Source organism: Anabrus simplex, chromosome 4, assembly GCF_040414725.1.
Source record: "Anabrus simplex isolate iqAnaSimp1 chromosome 4, ASM4041472v1, whole genome shotgun sequence".
Taxonomy (NCBI): Eukaryota; Metazoa; Arthropoda; class Insecta; order Orthoptera; family Tettigoniidae; genus Anabrus; species Anabrus simplex.
Window position 1 is genome coordinate 362,167,568 of NC_090268.1, and position 24,775 is coordinate 362,192,342.

Here is a 24,775-nt window from a genome sequence, read left to right on the forward strand (position 1 = left end):
AATAACTCGTCTCTACTATCAAGACCACTCTTTATATATGTGCCTGACCAGGCTTCTAGAAAGATACATTACAAAAATACCTTCACATAAATTCTCGAGTGCCTAAAACTTGGTTATAATGTACAGAATATTCTACCGTCATCTCCGTCTGATCTAGTGCCATTCTGGTTGTTACAGTGTGTTACACATTCTGTAGTGGATTACAAATTGCATATTATACAGGTAAGAATAAATTAATTACATTAATTAAACATATAAATGTCTATATACAGTACATGTTTCATGACATAACCTCACACACAATGCGATCATTAGACCACTTAAATAATAATAATAATAATTTTGTGTGGCTATTTCTAGCCGAGTGCAGCCCTTGTAAGGCTGACCCTCCGATGAGGGTGGGCGGCATCTGCCATGTGTAGGTAACTGCGTGTTATTGTGGTGGAGGATAGTGTTATGTGTGGTGTGTGAGTTGCAAGGATGTTGGGGACAGCACAAACACCCAGCCCCCGAGCCATTGGAATTAACCAACGAAGGTTAAAATCCCCGACCCGGCCGGGATCGAACCCGGGACCCTCTGAACTGAAGACCAGTACGCTGAACATTCAGCCAATGAGTCGGACATGATGATGATGATGATGATGATGATGATGATGATGATTCAAGCTCGATACTTGCATTATTTACCCATCGTTTGAGAATATTGTATCTAGGTTACATCAGTTCATCACACTTGCGTCAAAGTGGCCCAGAAGACAGGCTTGTGTAGTTGTCAATATGGATCATGTATATTGGTCAGAATTGATGTCTGAAAGAAAAAGAAAGAGATGATCAGCTACAGTTGGAAGAATAGAAAAGAAAAGAAACTACCGCTGTATGATACACACACACACACCCCCCCTGCACAGCTTTGTATGTGTCTTATAACTCCAGTAACATGCACCACACTGAGCACAATATAGGAGCGGAGACTATCGGTGGGTATGTGGGTTAAGGAGGAGGGGGAAGGGGACCAGGAGGAGATGGAGGGATGATGGAAGGCTAGTACGGGAGTTCTTACTGGATTGGGATAATTACGTCAAATAAGGTGTTTGGTTGCTGGGGCTGTACTTTAATTGAATCGCTAATTACAGAAACCACCTAAGTGCACTTTTTCAAACTATTGGGAAAATGAAAAAAACTGTGTGGGAGCATAAGTTGAAGTCTGATCTCTTTCTAAATTTTTTAAATTAAACTTTAATGTGCTAGAAAAGTATAGTAAACAAGAAATAAGTTTTAAACATTTTTAAATGCCACAAATATTTTTTTAAAAACATTGCACTTAGATTGTTTCTGAAATAAACAACTTTTCCTGTTCATTTTTGTAGCAATTATTTTAAAAAACAGCAAATTGATTAATCTGTGCAAGTTTTAAGATGAAAGGTTATGTAAATAACACTGTTCCATTCATACAAAATTTAATAGACATCAGTTAATGAACCACAAAATACAAATTGGAACAGTAAAACCCTTTCTGGCTTTTTTCAGCCTCTGGCATATCCCCAACAGGTTCTCTCTCAGTTGTTGGCCACTGAATGATGCTGTCATAAAAGTCTTCATAACCAACGGTGTAGTCCATTCATTTTGCCAAGTCTTCTACTTTCTTTTTTGTTGATTGGAACCTAAAATAAAAAATTGCGTTGTGCAGAACCCATTAAAAGTTTTTAAATTATTATAGGCTACAGAATGTTTTTACTTGCTTAATAATTTTATATCCCTTTAATAATATTATTGTAATCAACTTACCTTTCCCTTCTTGAAAGGTAGCTCAGGTGGGCTGTCAGTTTTCAGTTGTGCGAAAGTAGATGAAAATCCTCCAATAAACGCCTTTGCCACAACTTGTCCTGAAGTATCTTTATAGTACAGAAACTGTTTGTAACTATAAACCTTGAATGGCTTCTTACGTTCTCGTGTTACTTCCCTGCCTGATGTTTCATTAGAGTTTGTTATTTTCCTGTACTATATAGGCCACCAATGTTCAAAACCTAAGACATCGTCCGAGGTAAGATGATAAACGATAAAACGTCCAGACACACTTGCCTTGCTCAGCATACTCATCTGGAGTATAAATTCTGACCACCTTTCTCAAGAGCCATTTAATACTTCCAAAATCACTGTCACAAGGCGAAAAAGAGTGGCCACGGGCAGGGAAGTTATGCGTAATCGTCTCAAACTGACCTCTGTCACACAGATTCAATAAGAAACGCTCAACTGTGTGTTTCTGTGTGAGTCACAAAACAGGTTATCCTAACAGGGCCACCAACCGTCATGAGTGGTGGAATGAATTTACCGCAGAAAGAACCTAAGCGACGGCGCTTAGGTTCTTTCTGAAATAAACGCATTATTTACACAGCTGCCTAACAGCATTGCTTGTATGGAATATGGTTTGTTTCTGCTAAAAACAATGTATTTATCTCCAAATAGTACAATCCTGTCGAAAACTCAATTTTTATAAAAGTGTCACTTAGGTGGTTTCTGAAATAAACGATTCAATTAAGACCATGACTGCTTCCTTCCCACTCCTAGGCATATCCCTTGACTCCGTAAAATCTTTCTGTGTTGGTGCGACGTAAAACAAATTGTAAAAAAAAAAAGGATTTGTTTTCCTGAAATATTGTTAAGGTTGTATTTTGGATTAGAATATTTGTCAGTGACTTTTAGGATGTCCATATCCTGGCCAGTAGATGTACATTTGTGATTAAAGTCAGGCATATGTTGACCCATGGCAGAAAATAGATTATGCTCTATTGCATTGCCATGTTCTGAGTAACGCTTTATGTAACTTTTACCTGTCTGACCCGTATAAGTAGCTTCACAATAATTATTACATTTGAGTTTGTAAACTGCAGAAATTGGTACGTTGACTAAATGTGTGTTATAAAAAATAGTAACATTGTTGTTATTGGTTTTACAAGCTATTTTCTGATTGTGTTTACTAAAATGTTGGAAATCTGATATGTATTATCACTATTAAATGTGAAGGTGGAAACATTTTAGGTATTGTTTCTCTGGTTAGAGTGGAAGACAGGCAGTATTTAATTTTATTAGTTATTTTTTCAGTTAACTGTTTATTGTAACCATTATTCTTGGCTATTGCATGGATGATATTTCATTATTTTTCAAGATCCTGTTGAGATAAAGGAATGGTACAGGCTCTATGAACCATACTGTAATAAGTAGCTTTTTTATGAGATTGGGGGTATAAAGAATTTTGTTGAATGCTGTTATTGGTTTGAGTAGGTTGTTTTTTTTTTCCCCCTTTGTATATACAGTAAAATAGATGATCTGAGTGTCTAGTAATAGCAAAGTCCAAGTAATTAAGAGATTGATGGTATTTAGATTTCAAAGTGAATTTAGCGCATTAATATGCTCTGTCCTATCTGAACACCCTTAATCCACATATTAAATGACATTATAATTAACTGGTTCTATGTTGTCATACGTTCGACATTGGTAACTGGTGTAAAACCTTCAATTATTATGTTTAATATATTTTAATTATAGTTTATTTAATGCTAAATTATCTTTTATTAAATATTAAACGTGACTAGTACATGGTTTCCCTGTAAATATGTAGTATAAAGTTGTATAACCTCAAATACGTATTGTGTATAAGTTTAACCTCAAAATCCATATAGTCGAAAGCGGTAGAAAATTCCATAATGTTCGTATGTTAGACTTATTGTACTATAATTTGGTATAGATGAAGGGTTCTGGAAACTTACTGTCAAGTTTTATTATCCAGATACATGTAGAGACATTACGAATGTTGTAGATATTTCCATGTACATTTGTAAATAGTAGAGGAAAGTTCAAGTACCCACTCGACTAGCTGGTCGATCGATGTTTCGAGTGTGTTCCATTAGAGTGTTGTAAGAACTCTTCCAGAAATCGATCATTCTAGATGGTTGATTGAATGGTATATATATCGAGCTGTCAGTCAGTGAAGTGAGTTCTTAGTTCTCAGTTCTTAGGACTCAGGCAAGCGATGGACTGCGAGTAACACTTCGGCTCTGAGGCGGAGTCGGTGAATTCAAGAGAGTGCATGTTATAGTGCACAAGTCAGTGTTGTTGATATCTGTACTTGTCAGAATCGACTTCAGGGTACTCTGCTATTGAGTGTTGTAGTGTCATTTGCTACTGTGTATAATTGTGTGTTGTGATGTACAGTGTAAATAAAGTAACTTATACAAGGAAGTGAACGTGTTCTCGTGTGATATTTATGTAAAATAAAATCGCATCGTAGAACGATAATGTAGAGGCTTCTTTTTAAAGACAAGGCTCTTCACACTAATCCTTTTAATCTGGGAAACTCTGCAAGTACCTGGTGACGTTAAGAATGCTACTATCATTAACATATTTAAAAAAAGTGACTGCAGTGTATGTGGCAACTATTATGATTTATACCTGCTGTCCAAAGCTGGCAAACATCTTGCAAGAATTCTACTTAACTGTTTCCAGGTTGTCTCGGATATTGTTCTTCCCTAGTCTCAGTCTGGTTTCCATGCCTTAGATGCACAGTGGACGTGATTTTCTGAGCACGGCAACTCCAAGAAAAATGCAGAGAACAATGGCAGGCTTTCTATTTAGTGTTTTATGGTCTGGTAAAAACTTCCAACTCTGTCTCCAGGCCTGCTATGTGTGCAGTGTTGATACACTTTAGTTGCCCTGAATTCTTTAATGGCCTGGTTTGAACACTGCATAATGGTATGTTTGGTCAGGTTCTCCATCAGAAAATCATATCTGATGCTTTTCCTTTCATACAAGGATTGAAGCTAGGGTATGTACTTGCTCCAATGCTCTTTGCTCTGTATGTGGCTGCTCTGGTTTGTGATACATCATGCACCAACACCTCGGGCATTGATTTATGGTATCGCCTTGATGGAAGTCTCTTCAACATGACGAGACCTCTTTCATATTGCTCAGTGTACTGAACCAGGCTAACAAGTGCTTTGGCGGCAAGTGAGGTGGGGCAAGTAAATTTGCTTTTGCTCATGTAAAAATTGCTGCTGAAATCAAAAGTTAAGTTGCAGAAAGTGCTGAACCAAGTTACACATTTAAGTGCCTTGTTCCTTAAAAATTAATCACCATGTTTCTGAAGGAAGAATCGGTCTTCAAAGCTTCCAAGTTCACCTAGATTCAGCATTGAGTGCTGTCAACCCACCAAATGAGCTCCCAAGTGCTGGGTGGCAAGTTCGAGGCATTGAAGAAACAGGCCAGCAATGAAATGTCTAAGCTTAAAGGGGAGTTGAAGGCTCTAAAATATTGGCTTCAGAAACATGACAACAAAGTGGATGAGGCTGAACAGTACTGGTGCCGGAACTCTCTCTTGTTGCATGGTGTTCCGGAACACTCCCTAATATGTTTGCAACAGAGTGTTAGAGACAGTGAAAAATAAACTTTCAGTGGAGTTGTCTCTTCTGGATGTGGGTTGCTGCCACAGACATAGGCTGTTAAAATCAAACGTGCTGAGGTGGTCACTCGTGGAAATCGACCAATCATTATTAAGTTCTTTCAGTACCGTGATCGTAATCAAGTGTGACATTCAGAACGAGCTTAATAATGTTATTTGCTTTATGTCCCACTAACTACTTTTACGGTTTTCTGAGCGGAACGAGCTTTGAAGAAGAGTGGATTCATATCCTTAATCAGGCAAGAATTTCTGGGGATTGCAGAAATGCTGTACTCAAGATGGACACATTTTTGTTTTAAGGGAAAACAGAAGTAAAAGTCAAATATGCATGATAAGAGAGTTAGATAACTTTGCAGGGTGTAGGATGAACTCATGAAGTCAGAGAGAATAATGATGAGTACTAATTTTTGTGTTTTTGTGTGCTTGTGAAAGTTGGTAAATCTTCTCACCAGGTTGTTCGGATAAGCTCATTTTATTTATTTAATTTTATTTCCTTCCGCTTCATTCCAGATGTTTGTTGACTAGCATATCGCTAATGCCATTGATCTGCAACCCTCCTCACAGTCCTCACCCACCCGTTCTCTTTTGCTCCTACTGCCTTCAACGGGACTTGTATTGAAAGAGCAGCTGGGTGACAACCCACAATCATTTGCCACCTAAATGGACAGTCATTAGTAGCCCATCTGGAAGAGGTTTAGGCTATTTTTTTAAATTTTTTTTTTTCAGTGAACACCAAGCATATCACTATTTTGCTGTCACGAAGGGAACCTCAGCTGATGTAAACAAAAAACATTATTTATCCATCTGCGGCCTCCGCGTTGATTGGAGAAGCACTGGGGTACTTCCGATCACATGGCAAGAGCCACGTGGGGTTGTCTAGGAACTGTCATTATCTTGCCTGATTGCCACGATTACATCAGACTGTTGCCGGATGCTATTGGTGTTGACAAGTGGATGAAATGCAATGATTTGGGTTACCGGATGCTACTGGTGTTGACAAGTGGATGAAATGCCATGATGATTTGGGGTACGAGACATATTATATTCACTGCGAGGAATAAACAAAAAGTGGATGACAAATCACACCTGCATATTTAACATCTCTCAAAATAAATTACAGAAAGTTCACAACAGCACATATGGAAAAAATTCACACTTTTAATGTTTAATATTTCTATAAGATTAAATTCTAGGAGTGAAATATAGTTTTGAAAAGGTACTATGTAAGAAAATGTAAAAAAAGTATTTTACCTACTTAGAATATGATACAGGATGAGTTCCATCCAAGTTGGATTCTTCTCTCTCCTCTTTCTCACTCCTGCTCATATCATTTGGATTAATATCAAGACGGTTGACAGTCATACCAGGACACAGACAGTCTGATTCCCACGTGTGCCATCCTAGTACCAGTTATATAGGACACTATATTAATCTAATGGCATTGATTAGGTGGACCCTTCTCTACCCTTTGATAGTGATCAATTGTCAATAAGGACCATAATGAAATTTACAACTTATGATGTTGTAATAGGCCTATACAGTGCACCTGTGTCAAGAGATTTGTCATATAAAACAAGATGTGCACTGTCTTTCTAAAAACAAAGCCATTGAAATTTGAGCCATTTGCAAGTTACAGTTTCCTACAGCTTTTGCTGACTTTGTCTTTAAAAAAAAAAAAAGGAGTCATTCTGCATAATGTAGAATTTGCTTGTAGAATTACATTACTCTTATCGTATGGTGTGAAAATTTGATCATTTTTTTCCAATCACATAAGTTCTCTATCCTCAGTCAAACATTGCTGGCCCTTTCTGTGATCTTCGAGTGATCTTTCCAGAAAAATATTTTCAACTGTAAACTCGATGATACACAGATTCCGGGAGATTTTTTCTGGGGTGTTGAAGAGTAGTATTGTGATGTAGTGTACAATGACCTAAATGATAAATTACAACGTGCTTAAAACGTTTGTGTGTGCTTCATAAGCCACCTTTGGTACAATGACCATGTCACCTCAACCTACTATGAACTTGGCTGGTTAAGACTAAAACAATGCTGTAACCATCATGCCATATGCCTTCTTCACTGAATTCTCTATATCCTCTCCACCTTACATTCATCCTCAGTTTAACTGGTTGTCATCCGATCACAATTTTGGAATGCAGTCAAAAAACACACGCACACATTCTTATTCATACTATCCCACCGTACAACACGGTACACAAACTCTTTTTTGGAATAAGCTACTTAGCTCTTTCAGAGAAACCACCTCTACTAGTTTGAGGAAGGAGTGCCAGCAATATCATCAACAACAAGAACTGGGAAAAATTCAAAAGAAAGCAGCACGATTTGTTCTGAGTGATTTCCGACAAAGACGTAGTGTTACAAAAATATTGCAAACTTCGGGCTGGGAAGACTTGGGCTAAGGAGATGAGATGCTCTATTTTGTGGTATGTTTCGAGCTGTCAGTGGAGAGTTGGCGTGGAATGACATAGGTAGACAAATAAATAAATAAACAAAGTAGGAAAGATAATAATATGAAGATAAAGTTGGAATTCAAGAGGACAAATTGGGGCAAATATTCATTTATAGGACGTGGAATAAGGGATTGGAATAAATTATCAAGGGAAATGTTCATTAAATTTCCAAGTTCTTTGAAAATGTTTAAGATGTGTAAGGTAAACAATTGATAGGGAATCTGCCACCTGGGCGACAGCCCTAAATGCAGATCATTGATGATTTATTGATACTTCGTGTTAACATATCCACAAAGAGGCACACGAGATGCTGTCAGTTGGTACAATTATTGTATTCACATCTATTTACAAGTTAAACACACACAACCTTGAATCACTGCTGTCACAAACAAAACACTCATATCACACAGCCACCATTTAAAAGAAATGCCAATCGCTGCACATGGGTTTCACACAGTTTAAATCCATTCTCTTTGGTTGAAACAGTTGACTGCTTAAAAGCATGTCACAACACGTTGACACAAGTATAACTTTGCTACACCATAACTCTACTGAACAGTCACTCTCTAACCAATCACTCGTCAACCAATAAGTTTTACCAATCACTCTTGGCACCGTCAAGATCGTCTCCTTATATATATCCTGGCCAGGCTTCCAGAAAGATACATTACAAAAAAACTACCTTTGTGTAAATTCTAGAGTGCCTAATACATAGATTATAATGTACAGAATATTCTCCAGCATTCTCGTCACCTATTACCATTCCGGAAGTTACAGTGTGTTTAACAATTATGGATTACAAATTATATATACAGGTAAGAATGAATTAAATACATGTTCTTACATTAATTGAACTGATATAAATATTTATGTACATTACATGTTTCATGACATAACCTCACATACAACGCGATCGTATCATAATAATAATACAAATACTAACTGAATGAAACACTTCATAGCCATACATACAAGTCGTAGTAATAATAATAATACAGTAGAACATGCCCTAACGGACACCCTTATTCAGCGGACACCTCCCTATATGGACAATTTTCCTCGGAACCGATTTTATTTTACATAAGACCAAGTTTTAAATTGGCCTCATTTAAGCAGACAGCTTGAACTCCGGACAGCGGACATCGCCATTTATCCCGTCCACTTGACTTAAGCGGACACTTTACACGTTGCAGGACAATTTATTACCCTAGACCACATGTCATCCTCTCTTTTAAAACCATTCTTCAGACATAAGGAAATCCCTTTTGAATGTTTGTACTATTTCGAGTGCAAGAGGAGAGAAGGTACATCGGAATGCAGTTGTACCTAGTGGTGTGTAGGCCTATTTCGAGAATTCTAATTGCTCAGAAATGCTGCCAGAGACTGTTGACTCACAAGTTACCTGAGGATTTTCTTCCATTATTCTATTCATAACTCGGATTGTCGCTGATAAGGTCGAGCTCAGGTAGTCAACTTGAGAAGGAAGAGACAGTACAGGCGATATTTAGTAAGACAGAAGTACTGTAGCATTTCAGTTGTCTGTTAAACATGAGTAACAAGGGATTACTTCACAAAGCTGTAATGTTTGTAAATGATGTAAAGTCACTTATAATAACTCTCTATGAAATACTAACACAGAAATGACTTACAATAATAAAAATAAAGATATGTATGCTTATATTCAAGGTGGATGGTCTTTGCCGTTAAAATGTTCTATTAGTTTTACAAACTTGTTTTAGCGGACACCTCTCGTAACTGACATTTTTCCTCGAAACCGACGGTGTCCGCAGACGAGAGGTTCGACTAATAACAATAATAATAATCGTAAAATAATAATAATTCGAACTCGACATTTGCATTAGTTACCCATGGGTGAGTGAATATTGTTATCAAGTTATATCCATTTATTGCACTTGCATCATTATCCCTCCTATAACTTGAAACATTTTCCACACTTGTCACGCTCTCTTGGTCCTCACCATTTAACTACACACAGACTACTTCAGACACACAGCCCTCCTGTTGGTACTGTCGTATTCCACAGTTCGCAGCTCGGCGATTCCATTGGCGACCACCACCTTCCCATGCTGGGTCCGGTCGACCATGTCTTCGTTCCCGGTGATGGTGATCTGCAGGTCCTCGCGTGGCATTCAAAGCTCGCTGGCTTTCCCCTCATTCGTACCTTTGTGTTCTGTCAGGTGGCACCCTCCTTTGTTGGTTGTCAGTTCAAACCCCAGTGGTTCTCCATCTCCTAGAGGGGTCCCACTGGCTGTGTCATTGCCATCACTGCGTCCATCTCCTGGGACATCGTCTGAGCCTCTGCATAGTTCTGCTCCACGCTGAACATCCTCCCTGGACAGTTCACTGTGCCATGGAGCTTACTGTGACTGTCGAACGCTTCACTCTCCTTTATTAGAAATCTCCTCAGCAACCTCCTGACTCAGTTTTCCTTCCATCGTTTTCATATCTGCTTCTGTTTCCCGTTGCTTTTCTTTCATTTTCATTTGCAGCTTCTCCTTGGTCTGCTGCTGTGTTTCTGCAATGTGGGTACTTATTTCTCCCGATATATTTCCCAAACCTTGCTTCCGTAGCTTCTCCTAGCTGTTCGATAGCGTTCCTGTTTGCAGATCTTAGTTCGAGCCTCGTCCAAGCTAACTGTAACTTCTTCCAGTCTCTTGTCGGTTCTTGCCACTCCGTCCGTCACATTGCCTGTTAATTCCTCAACAGTTTTCCTAATTCTTTCTACCTCTTCTTCCGTTCTATTTTCTACAGCATCTAACCTTTTCTCTAATCTCTCCATTCCCTCTCTGCAGCATTTCTGAATGGTATCAATTTTGTTCTCAAGTTTCTCATTCCCTTCTGCGATCTGTTTAAATTGTTCATCGATCCTATCTGTAAGTTCACTCATACGCTTAATTCACATTTTTCAGTCCCTACAGCTGCCAACTCCAAACTATCTATCAGTTCATTCATTTGCCCTGCTTGCGTTTCTCAAGTTCATTTATTCACTCCTCGCATTTCTCAGGTTCATTCATTTGCTCCTGCTCGCGCCTCAGCTTCTGCAGCTGCCGAATCAATACATCGCGCCATTTCCTCCGCCGCTAAGTCCATACATGCCAGTAGGTCGGCTAACGTAACTGCCATTTTAATCTGTATTGAGATATGATGATGCGGCCTGCTCACGTTGCTAATGGTTTTGAATGTAGTCCTAAGTTTCCAAGTTTCACAAGAATTTAAATTTTAGTTTCTGCCATCTACTATAAACAAAGAAGCACTCAGTATGACTCAATAACTTGCCATGCAGAAACTGCCTAACGAACTCCATCTATGTCTTCATCCACTCGCGATAACTGCAATAACCGAATTCAGACAAAACTTATTTTGAAAAATGTTATATTTGTGGCCCCAAATATTCTATCTACATATAGGCTTCCTAAGTTTCGGGCTCAAATCTAAGCGTTAGACATCAACGCGTAACCACATTTGCATAATATCTCTGACTTGAAGTTCATATATTCCGATACAATGGTTATATGCCTTTTACTTTCAATATCAGTGCCACTATCGTTACAGACTTTCATACGAGATTGAGGTACTCTCGTTTCCCTATCTTACTCTGATCAACGAAAATTCTAAATCACTGGCTATGCAAATTTGTTGTGCAAAACAAATTTTAGGCTATGTCTGTAGTCGATCTGTATCTGATGGATATAACGCAGTCTATTTTTAGCTCATGTGAGAAATCATTCTATTGTTCTCGGACTTCCAATTGAGTCACTCAATTATTTTGACATGCCTTATCTATTGGCTACCTAGTTCTTATTCATTTCCTAATTGATGTATAAAAATTTACATAAATTTACTGCCGATATACACCCAACGTGTTCCCATATTTAGGAATTTCTGATCTGTCCTAAACGTACGATTTCCTTTGAAACCTGACCCTTCATGTTAGCATACCAACACAGTTAGTATTGAATATAGATAACAAGGTTGGTTAAACTGGATGCGTTGTCTGGTGACTCCCAGTCTTCAAATATCTCCCCTACCAGCTTCTGGTTGGTTGAATTCGAACTCGAGGGACAAAGAGCGATGCGGTGGCACTCCCTCAACGACTTCTTTCAAACTTGAAAATACGTGTAGATAATGGCTCTGTATCGACTTGTCTCTAACATAGGCGCGGTGATGCATAAATAAATACACCCACAGTATTATTCATAACTAAATGGTATACAATTAAAGCATATATCGATATGGTTCAGCTTCTATATGTTTGACGTACATCTCACGTTGTGTTTTTCTGGTATCCTGTTTCTCCCATCCTGACCCTTTATACCATAAGTTGTACTAGCTTTGTATCTTGTATAAGATTTCCCTTCATGCGCACTCGTGTTATTATGGAACTTGTCACAATCACCATTAATTCTAAGCATGTACTATGATCCCTTGGAACTAGTTTTCTCTTAATGTTTCACGTCTTAACGCACTCATGTTATTATGGAACTTGTTGCAATCATTATTAATTTTAAGCATGTGCTATGATCCCTTGGAATAAGTTTTTTTCTCCACGTCTCACATCTTTACACACGCGAATGTTAATGTAATTTCTTATAACCAATTTCTTTTAAACACGTACTTTGATTGCTTGTAATGGTTTTTGTATCACATACTTACCCATCATTGTATTTCTCAAGCAGCTTCTTACCATTAGCATTGCTGCTAGCTTTAATTATTATATTTGGAAAGCTTATCTGCAAGCTTTAAATATATTAACTTTTCTTCAAGTTGGTACTCTTGTTTGTTATTATATCAGCTGTGTTTTGAGAATTAATGTATTTATTCATATCTATTTGTACACTCCATTCTTACTGTACAGTCTTTCTATTTGTATTCAAAAATCTTACTAAATTGTTCTTGCTATAGCATACATTATTATATCTTTCCACTGGTTCGAAAAGAATTTTTTTTTTATATATATGTTATTTGAAACTCCGTTATCCCCTATATTCATCGGTCCTGGTGGTCCTCTTTCTCTACCATTGAGCCCCTCTTATTTTCATTCCATTGCGCACTTATATACATTTACTGGGACTTTATTGATAATTAATCTTTGTTTAGATTAGCGTTGCCCTTCTGGTAATGTTACACAGGTTCTCGGCTCTTCCACCACCTTGTGAAGAATAAATGCACACTACATTTCAGCTATTATACTCACTAGAACTTCATTAATGTCTTGACTTCAACTAGTTTAAAGGTTTTATTATGCTCTTTCCTTTACATCCTTACTACTACCCCTAAATACCCTCATAACCATGTGCAGAGATCTGTACCCTTTATTTACAGCCCCATTTAAGTGATACCCCAATTAAGATTTTTCGTTATATTAACACCTAGGTACTTACAGTGATCCCCCATAAGTAAATTTCACCCCATCAATGCAGTAATTTGAGAGGTCTTTTCCTATTAGTAAAACTCTCAACCTGACTTTTAATACGTTTTTCATCATACCATTGCCTGCTGTATGTCTCACAACATTGTTGAGGTCTTTTTGCAGTTGCTCACAATCTTGTAACTTATATTACTCTACCAGGTGTATGCATAAGTTCTTGCCAGTTTTTGTGGTAAAGAAAACACGTAATTTTCAGGGGAAATTCATTTTTTGTTTATTCAAAATATTGGCCATGGGCTTCTACACACTTCACCCATCTTTCAGTTAAGTTATGAAGACCAACCCAGAAAAACTGCTTGTCTTTTGCAGCAAACCGATCGTCAAGCCATTTTCCAACTTCCTCGAAATTGCTGAAGTGCTGCTCTGCGAGCGCATGCCCCATTGATGTGAAGAGGTGATAGATGGCGCCAGGTCGGGGCAGTACGGCGGGTGCAGAAGGATGTCCCATCCAAGCGATTACAAGGTGTCTTTCACTGGTTTTGCTGTGTGAGACGTCGCATTGTCATGTAACAAAATCACTTTGTCATGTCTTCTGGCCAATTCCGGTTGTCTTTTGATCAATGCACAATCATTTGTTGGCGATAGCGCTGTGCATTAACGGTTTCGCCGGGCCTCAAAAGTTCATATTACACAATACCGCTCTGGTCCAACCAGACACAAAGCATGGCCTTCTTGCCGAAGCGATTTGGCTTTGGTGTTGAAGGTCCGGCTTTGCCAGGTGGCAGTCATGATCTTCTCTGCTTCAGGTTTTCAAAATAAATCCATTTTTTGTCAACCGTCACAATTCTGTACAGAAATTATTTTCTTTCATGGCATTGAAGCAGCATTTCACAAGTGATTACTTTGCAATTTTCCACTTGCTGTTCATTCAAATTGTGTGGGACCCATTTACTGAGTTTATTGATCTTCCCCATTGCTCGTAAACGTCTGCTGAGTATTTCTTGTGACACGTTTAATGCTTGTGCCAATCGCTGTTGTGTTTGAGTTGGATCATCATTCAGTAATGCCTGCTATTACTAGTCTTCGCACTTTTGTGGTCTACCAGAGCGTGCACTGTCTTTCATATTGACATCACCACGTTTAAATTGTCAAAACCATGTCTCACATGTTCTAATCGTTAGAGCATCTTCACCATAGGTTTCTAGCAGCAAACGATGACTTTCCACAGCCTTTTTCTTTTGATTAAATAAGAAAAGCAATGCATGGCGCAAATGTTCTTTATGAGGCACAACCGTCGACATGATCACTGAATGATACAATACAGATGCTAGTGTTTGGCGGACTCAACTTGTGTGTGTTGGTAGGTTAATATGAGACGAACAAAGTGACGTATGTTTCAAATTCATACGCTGAATACTGTTTGCTGGTGCCATCTCTTAGTGAATCTGGAAAAGACTTATGCATACACCTGGTATATTCTTGGCACTTGAGACCAGGTCTGCTATCTCACCATGAGGTGGCTCCTCAGTTTTAAACACATAGGCTGAGTGGACCTTGATCCAGCCCTGAGATCCAGGTAAGAATCCCTGACCTGGCCGATAATCAAACCTGCGCCCTTTGGTTAAGAGGCAGGCACACTACCCTTACACCTTGGGGCAGGCTTACACAAAATACTTCCCACTAATACTCCTATCTGTCTTCCTTCACATGTTTTTTACCTCCCATCCTGTCATGACCACAATATCAGATCTGGCTCCTGTCATGCTATACCATAAACCACACTGCTGTACTGCTGTTTACACCCACTTGTTCGTAATCTCTGCATCCAGGTCATGGAGTTCTCTACCTGCAAACTTTAGGGACGTACCTTCTCATTGCTAGTTGAATGTGGCTTGCTGTGAGCACCTGCTGAGTACATCCTGCTGTTTTGCTGGATAATTGTTGAATAATGATGATGATGATGATGATGATAATGATAATGATCTTGATGCTTGTTGTTTAAAGGGGCCTAACATCTGGGTCATGGGTCCCAATTGTTGAATGAACGCACGAAGGAATGGTTGAATGAGATGAATTAATAGATTACTGTAGTTACTTCATTTATGTTTACCTAAGTTATTTTAAAATTAATGGTTCTGTTATTAATAACATTATTACTATTGTTATTGCTATTAAATATTATTTGTGTTATTTGTAATTATATATAGATGTACGCTGTACTACTGCTTTAGTGTGAGAGAGAGCCTCTACCCCTAACTTTGTCGCAAATAAAGACATCGCTGTAGGACCTGCTGTTTACATACATTTAGCACCGCTTGTACCAATAGCATCAACAACAAGCTTCAAAATACAAGGTTGTCATGTACTTCATCCAACATCATCTACCAGTTTTATTGCAGACTCTGCCCAGCTTTTTACATTGTCGTAACTAGCAACACACTAACACACTCCCTAAATGTATATGTGGTCACCGCATTACCTGCAAAACTTTTAACAGAGATCTTCTGGTCGCCGTTTACACCGTGCACTATAAAACTATGTTTGATAAATGTTTCACAGTTAAAGTCCTCAAACATTTATCCCCCTACTTCCCACCCTCTTGCCCTTGGAGATTCCGAAGTTGGATGTCAACTGGTGCTCAGATCAAGGGAAGCACCCGGCCGTAACATTAGATATCGGGGGAGTTGGCCGTGTGGTTAGGGGCGCACAGCTGTGAGCTTGCTTCCGGGAGATAGGGGGTTCGAACCCCATTGTCGGCAGCCCTGAAGATGGTTTTCTGTGGTTTTTCACACCAGGCAGATCCTGGGGCTGTACCTTAATTAACTCCACGGCTACTTCCTTACCACTCCTTGGCCTTTCCTATCCCATCATCACCATAAGACCGGTCAGTGTGACGTAAAGCCAGTTGTAAAAAAAAAATTAGATAACCACTCCTTTTTTCTCTTGTGTGTCTTTTTCCCCACTCCCCTCACCTCTCACAGCATCTACTTGCCAGCAAGGACCATTTTATTATACTCTCCTCCACTGACAAAGGCTGCAGCCGAAAATATTTTACCTACATTTTTCTTTTATGTATACTCTATACATGTAAGTCGCTGCTCTCCATCTGTCTTCTAGACAAATACATTATCTATCTATTGTACCCTTTTTGAGGTTTTGAGTACGTGTGTTGGTTGTTGAAGCTCTTGACCATGACATTAAAATAGAATTTCTCAGATGAGATCTTTGAACAAAGCCCGGCATCAAAGTCCCATCTCTCCTACTAGAATGATATGTGAGCTGCATCGGTAGAGCATACGGGTCAAGTAGAATGTCCTAAAGGGCAGTAAACTATCTGTACAGTAGGGGAACCTAAATTATGAGAGGAATACCATTTACCTATGAAATGAGAAGAATGAATTGTATTTTTTTTTATACACACAATTTTTAATATCTGAGAAAGCACGTGGATATTATTTACACGGATATGCCACCATATTAAACACATAAATTTATATACTACGATTTTCTTGAGGATCTAATGCCCCTTCTAGTCCTTTATCTAGATTCGCATTTCACTCTGAAAATATCAATAACGTACAACGGGTGATTGTTTGGTTTGACAGGGCGGACCAAACAATCACCCGTTGTACATTATTGATATTACGAGTGAATATGGACCAATAAGGACCGATATGGTCAAGTTTGTCGACTCTGAAAATATGTAATAACTTGAGCCTTCTCTGACCAATTTAACACTTGAAATATTTACCACTTTATGTACTTAAATCATTAACACAGAAACATAATTAAATGAAGGTATATCTTGTATTTAGCTTGCCTTGTTTACACTGTTAAGTTATATATTAAAAATGCCACATTATATCATCCTAGCGGCAAGTATTAAATATTAGGTGATTGACATTCTTATATACAAGCACATTTTAAAATATCAGAAAGTCGTATCGTACCCCTTATTAGAAAACCCTATCTCTCTATCTCATACCTGAACAAATATCGGAAAGTCGTATCGTACCCCTTATTAGAAAACCCTATCTCACTATCTCATACCTGAGCAAATATTACCTATCGCGTGTTCCATTGGGATGTCACTTAAATACTGTTACACAACTTGGACATTTATACAACCGTGATCCCTGTAACGACACATTTTAGCAAACCAAAGACCAGTACAATATTCAAATAAATATCACTCCCTGTAATAAATGGCAAACAGAAATGCACTTTACATTCACATGATGAATCGTGGAGAGTATAGTCCGTTTGCAGTTGGTGGCAGTGGGCATAACTGCCTCTGATGCTACTGAGACACGAACTCAGGTCTTGTGACGAGGTGTGAACTCCAATCTGAAAATCCCTGACTATTTAATTAACATAAAGAAATGGAGGAAATTCTCTCATCTTTTAAAACTGTAGATCTACCCAACAGTGTTATTTTCTGAACTATCAATGCGTTTCTCTCAATCCGATAGCGGTATTCTCTCTCTTTCCTTGCCTGGCTCGGCCATAAATTCCATAAGCCAGCTATATGCATTTTACTCCCGTTCACTTTCCTCTTCAACACAAGTTGGTCCAGTCAGCGAACTATCTCGTTGCTCGACTTTCAATCTCATTACTTTCCTAGGATGCCATTTGCATCAGTAACACACATCAGCTTTCATCTAGCCTTATTTATATCCTCAGCGCAGAATCTACGCATCACACACATTGTTCACTCGTTTGGGGAGAAGTTCATATTTCATTAACACCACATTTAATTATATCCATTATCCGCTTGAAAAGCTCGACCCCATCTCACGGTATACCCAATACATAAATGTTATAGATGAAAATATCCTATCACTTGGGACAAACATGTTAACATTCGCGGTCTAGGTAAAACACAAACATTGTCACACCTCGCTGTCATTCCGTGGTTTCTTCTTCATCATCCTTAACTCAAATTGGGGGATTACGTAACATGTATGTGAAGCATCAAAACAAAGAGCTTTAGAATCTCTGGATGACTCGTATTTGTTATAACTGATGATAAATGGAGTGATTTTACGTGAATATTAAAAATCCCTTTAATTCCCATAATGCTTCACAATTAATCAATTCTAGGGCCCTAGATATACCATGTACTAGTTCCCATAGTAAAATAAAATACGGTTATCCAACCGTGAAGAAAAATCAATGCAAACCCTATTAAGTAGCTATTACCATCCCTTTGAAAACAGGGAAGTTCTACTCTACATTTCTAAAAAAATTAGCATGCATTAAGGTATTTACATTTTTACAAGACATTTTACTTTCAAATATTTTTGAGTGGTACTCATATGGTCTGGATCACACCCACAGCTCACTCTGAAGGCACATACAGAGGTTTAGCACACATTGCGACTACATCAACAGCATGGAGTCCTGTGTTTGGCTGCATTTGGGTCGATGGCATGATGACTTGATAATGCGAGAAGATCTTGATGTTCTACGGTGTGTTGAATAGGTACAGGCCTCCTGTATGTTGAACTACTTCTTCTTATTCTTATTATTCTTCTTCTGAGAGTGATGTCACTGGCTCACAAACACAATGAGGGGATCTGACTTGTTTATAATTGTGATAAATGACGTCACATTATTATTACCACAATCAGAGAAACTCATTTACTCGAGCTCCCTAATCAAGCAGCGGTATTGTTCTTGTTGCCCGCTACTTTCTCCTCATTGCCTGTCTAATCCACTATCAGCAGTTTAGGCCCCTAGTTACACACATTTGTAATTTCACTGTCACTAGGTGTCTGAGGCTATCATCACAAACGGAGTTTTAACCCATCCTAATTCAGCACTAGTTTTTAGGGAATGTAGATTAACTACTGTGCTTGGGGTTGTTTAGCCGATACCGCCCTGGTCAAGTGCATCATCAATAAGCCGCTCTTTCTTCTACCAACTGACTATCCATTATTACACAGTTATTTGAGCTCTTATGTTATTCCCTCGGCATTAATAAGTTCGTGAATTTAGCTACACGATCGCATAGTCTACTAGTATTCGATTCACATTTATTTCACTCATGTATAATTTACTCAATCATTTCACACGTTGCATAATTGTCATAGTTAGGATTAAAATGCCTTCCTTTGTTAATATCGACAAGCTTTCACTAAATAATTATTATTTCACTGACATAATTTCAACTTTGTAGCCGCTATTGAATATTTACTGACTTGCCACTCACTTTGTAGCACTGTAACAAAGAATACTATTACTGAAGAGTCACTCATGGCATGTACCACCTCGCAATGCAACTGAAAGAATCAAAGTACGACACTTGCTTCGGTTTGCATCCCTTTTTATAATGAAACCATGTTAGACTCGAGGGAGAGGGCAAAACTCCTCCTCCTTACAAAATTCACTCCGTTAATCGGATGTCCTCAGGATCGATTAAGGTATCAAATTAACGCTTGGTTACCCGAGTTTCCACTGATTGATTCCCATCCTGATAGCTTCGTGGGTTTCGCTTCTATCTTGAAAGCTTCCCTTGGTAGCCCAGTGAGGGAGGAGCCTATGACTCGGGGAACTTTTAGCTTCGTTCTAGTGATCAGCTTTCTCCAGACGGTCTGCACCTGTCAGGGTGTTTGTTTACTACATATATGATCTCATTACAATCATGTAAAACACTTCTCGGTGTCATAATTCACCGTAAAATTCGCTGCTTCTAATGAACCTTTAGTCATGGAAATCTGTCTTGTATTATGCAAATTATGTTATTTCTGTTCTTGAAAACAGTTGGAGGCGGGGGATTAGTAGTGTTGCTTTTGCGGGAAAAGGAACGAAGAAATAATGTTTGCCATGGTTGAATGCAGTGTTCGTGACCTACTTAGCTCTCTCAGCTTGACTTCGGTATCCTCTTCTCTGTCACGCCAGAGCGAGAGCGCGTTCACTTGCAGGCGAAAATATGACTCGTTTATGGTAAGTATGCGTAACTAGAGCCAAGTCCACTGGACTCGTGGCGCGTGACTCGCATCCCAGAAAGGGTAAGCATGTGCTAGCTTCGGCGCTAATTAACATAGAAGAGGGCGGAAAACGGATTATTCTATCTCCAGGATACCATAATATACTCTTGGTGACTTGAAGAACGGTCACACTATCTATCTAAATGAATGCTGAGGAGCTGCAGTGGTTAATAGTTTCAAGAGCGTGTATGATAGGTTTGGCCTTGCCATCAATGTCCATAAAAAACAAGATTCTTGCCCAACCTGCCCCAGTGACTAGCCTTGCAGAGTTCAGTGTCTCTATGTCAGACATCACTCTGGAACAGGTAGACCACTTTTCATACCTTGGGAGCATTGTGTCTATGCATCAATATAGGTCTTCTGGTCCCCATGTCTTGCTGTTGTTCCCTCTTCCCACACGGACTTTGTATTATGTTTATCCTATTATGTGTTCCCTTTCATATTCCTATCTTTTTGAATATTACTTGATATGTCACTTGTTTATTCCTTTCCATTACTTGTTCTGTAGTATTATGTACGACGTCTCAGTATTTGTGTGATGATGGAGAAGATAAAAGCAACCTTATCAAGTTGACTTAGCTGGGATTTTAAACCTAGTTTTCATGCATGACTTTCAACAGTGCTGCTTAGCATGTCATTTTCAAACCATGTGTTGCTTGTGACTTGCATGAAATAAACTAATTACTGCAATGTTAATGGTTACTATTTAAAAAAAGATGTTTTGTTCCAGGTTAGGAATCCTGATTCCAATCCTGTTAATAGTAGTGGTGGCCATTACAGCTACTGGATGTCTCTGTTGCCTGTGTTGTCCTTGTTGCTTGCTGTACAAGAGAAGACATAATGGAACTGTGTATGGAAGTATGTGTGAGACATAATTATTTTGATGTAAGAAATATTGTTGAAAGTATATATCTGGATATCAGAGGTAAAAATTTCCAGGAGAGCAGAAAGAAGCTGCTGAGAGTCACATTTTGCTTCCTTTAAGGCAAGATGAATTGACAGTTCTGAAAATCATTTTTAGCTAGTTTCTATGTGTGTATTGTCATTGTGAATGTTTTTGTATAATTGTATGGGGTGAAGGGCAGCATATTAGCACATACGATATTTTACCTCTCAGAAGTGTATTTACGAACATGTCGTCATTTACACTTAACAGTAAATCGAGCGGTTTAATAATAGCTTGCTTTCCATTCATTTTCCTTTGTTATATTTCTTAAGAATTTATCTTTATCACATAGGTTCTATGAGAGAGGTGAACGAGAACATCAAAATTGTAGTTTGACATAGTGAATAAAAAATGGAAAACGGGCAGAAAAGAATACAGGTGATTAAAGAATGAAGTAGAAGAAAGCACAGGACAGCTAAGGAAGAATGGCTGAAAGAGAAGTGAAAGATTATTGCAGATTGTATGGTTCTAGGAAAGGTAGATACTGCATTTAAAAAAGGGGGGGGAATGAACACCAGGTGTGTAAATATTAAGAGCTCAGATGGAAAACCACTTCTAGAGATAGAAGACAAGGTAGAAAGATGGCGGGAACATATCCAGCAGTTGTATCAAGGTAAAGAAGTAGATGAAATGGTTTTTGTACAAGAAGGGGGTGTTAATCCTGATGAAATGGAAGACCCAATTTTGAGGTCAGAATTCGACAGAGCTTTGAGAGACCTGAGTAGGAACAAGGCAACTGCAATTGATGACATAACCTCAGAATTACTGACTGCATTAGGAAGAAACCACCCTGGCAAGGTTATTCCATTTAGTGTGTAAGATGTATGATACAGGAGAAGTGCCATCTGATTTTAAGCAGAATGTTCTTATACCTATTCCCAAGAAAGCAAGTTCTGACAAGTATGAAAACTACTGTACCATTAGATTTAGATCTCTTGCCTACAATATTTTAACATGTAATATTTACAGTAGAAGGGAAAGACAAATTTGAACTGAGTTGGGAGAAGATCAGGTTGGCTTCAGAAGAAATGTAGGAACATGTGAAGCAATCTTTACTTTACATCTGATATTAAGAGGACTGAATTAAGGAGGACAATCCCACGTACATGGCATTCGTAGATCTAGAAAAGGTATTCAATAACGTTGATTAGACCAAGCTATTGAAGATTCTGAAGTTGATCGGGATCACACGCCGATGAAGAATAATCATCTGCGATCTGTAGAAAAATCAGTCTGCAGGCTTTGAAAAAAAGAAGCAGCAGTCCAGAAAAGAGTGAGGCAAGGCTGTAGTTTGTCCCCCTTCCTTTTCAGAGTTTGTTTAGAACAGATGTTAAAAGAAGTCAAAGAGGAATTTTTAAAGGGAATCACAATCTAAGGAGAGGAAATCAAAACCCTGAGATTTGCCGATGATATTGTTTTATTTTATCTGACACTGCAGAAGATAAGAAAAAAATGCTGATTGGTATGGACACAGTCTTGGGGAAGGAGCACAAAATGAAAATAAAAAAGTCCATATCAAGAGTAATGGAGTGCAGCCAAAGAAAGTCAGGTGATGCAGGAGATATTAGATGAGGAAATGAAGGAAGTAGGTGAATATTGTTACTTGGGTTGTAAAATAACTAACGCTGGTGGAAGTAAGGAGGACGTAAAATGCAGACTAGTACAAGGAAAATAAAATAAGAAAATAAATTTGCTCACTTTGAACATTTATGTAGGCATTCGAAAGATGTTCTTGAAGACTTTTCTCTGGAGCATGGCACTATATGGAAGTGGAACATGGATGATAACTAATTCAGAAAGAAAGAGAATAGAAGCTTTTGGAATGTGGTTTTACAGAAGAATGCTGAAGATGAGGTGGGTAGTATGAATCACGAATGAAAATATATTGATTTGAATTTCTGAGAGGAGATCGATTTGGATGGAAATTTAAAGAGATAGAATGATGGGACACATCTTAAGACCCAGGACTTGTTCAGTTGGATTTTGAGACTGATGACCTAGATGTTAGGCCCCTTTCATCATCATCATCATAATCATCATTCAGTTGGGTTTTGAGGGAAGTCTAGGCAGTAAGAATGAAAGGGGTAGACCAAGAAATGAAACGGTTAACACAACATAAGGTGGCATGGAAAGCTGCATTAAACTGATCTATAGACTGACAACTCACACATGGCTTTTCTGTCATGCCATGAAAATATTTGAATGGGTAATTGTGTCCAGGATCCATAAGATTGTCTCTAAAACTCCAAACCAATGCAGTTTCATCAGAGGGAGTGGTACGACACGTTCCATTCACGCTGCTTTGTTGCTTTCAGAGAAGCATTGTGAGAAGACCAAACCCATCCGTATGGCGTTCCTTGACTTGGAGATGGCCTTTGATCGCATCGTTAACTCTCGTTTGGCACACTCTGTAATCCCTCAATGTTCGCGAAACTCAATTGCAGGTCACATATAACCCATGTGCCAAACATGACCGACAGAACTAACCAATTTCATGTAAACTGACGAATTATATTTGTGCTAATCAATATGTATATTGGTGTAGGAAGTGACATCATTATAAGTGAATTCTAACCTTAGCCATAGTTTTGGTAATGCCATAAGAGGGTGTGTTATATATAGTTATAAGATCCCAAATCATACGAAAGGGCTATGTTGTTGTAATTCAAAGAGTATTGGGAAGAATACCTGCTGTGTGAAATGTAGATTGATTCTAGGAGGTAATAATATTGATGGACATGACAACGGCTATGTAATGCGAAGAAGAAATAGATCCTATGTGAATTATGGGTAAATGCAGAAGTAATATCGTCGAGGGAAGTTTAATGCTATGATAAATGGAAGGTTATTAACCTTTTGATCAGTGAGTTTTGGTGACACTCACAAGCCACCAGGAGTGAGTTTTTTCTTGACAATTTTGATTCCTTAATTTTATGTTATTTTGATTATAACTTTTCTCTATTAATAAATTTACATAATTTACACTTATATACAAAACTGATACCTTCAATGTAATTGAAATGAGTGGCGTAGATAATATTTTTCTAAAAATAAAGAAAGGATAGTAAAATTCACAAAAATATTATTAGGTCTACTCTCTATGTGATCAAGTTTGTAAACTTTACAACACACTGACTTGATTTTACAACAGTTTCACTTATCAAAATATCTTTAGGGTGTGGTACTGACCCAGGCACTCAAATTTTTCATCGTGTTCAAGGTCCATATCCTTTCCAGTATATGCAGTAAAATCAAGGATAAACCCAGTTTCACAGTCGCAAAATATAAACACCTTTATACCAAACCTGTGTTGCTTTTATGGAATGTACTGTTTCCATTTTAGGCGACCTTTCCAAGCAACTAGGCTCTCCTCAATACAGATATTTTGGAAGGTATAGAATATAGATCAGAATTTCTCTCTGAAAGAGTTTATTATAGGCCTAATTTTGTAAAGTCTCTCACCTGGGGTTATAGATTGTTGTCAGAAAAGTGAAAAAGTGAAGCAGCGTTAGAAGGAGGGAGAAA

The 24,775-nt window shown here is 38.3% G+C and overlaps 1 protein-coding gene across 2 annotated transcripts in view; it reads left to right on the top strand.

The window, feature by feature from the left end:
- Positions 1 to 24,775, top strand: part of LOC136871991 (protein shisa-5) — a 167,224-nt gene that overhangs the window by 117,591 nt on the left and 24,858 nt on the right. For both annotated transcript variants that reach the window (XM_067145779.2, XM_067145780.2), the window contains exon 3: positions 21,035 to 21,162. In XM_067145779.2, the coding sequence (XP_067001880.1) occupies positions 21,035 to 21,162 (128 nt within the window). The remainder of the gene's footprint in view (positions 1 to 21,034; positions 21,163 to 24,775) is intronic.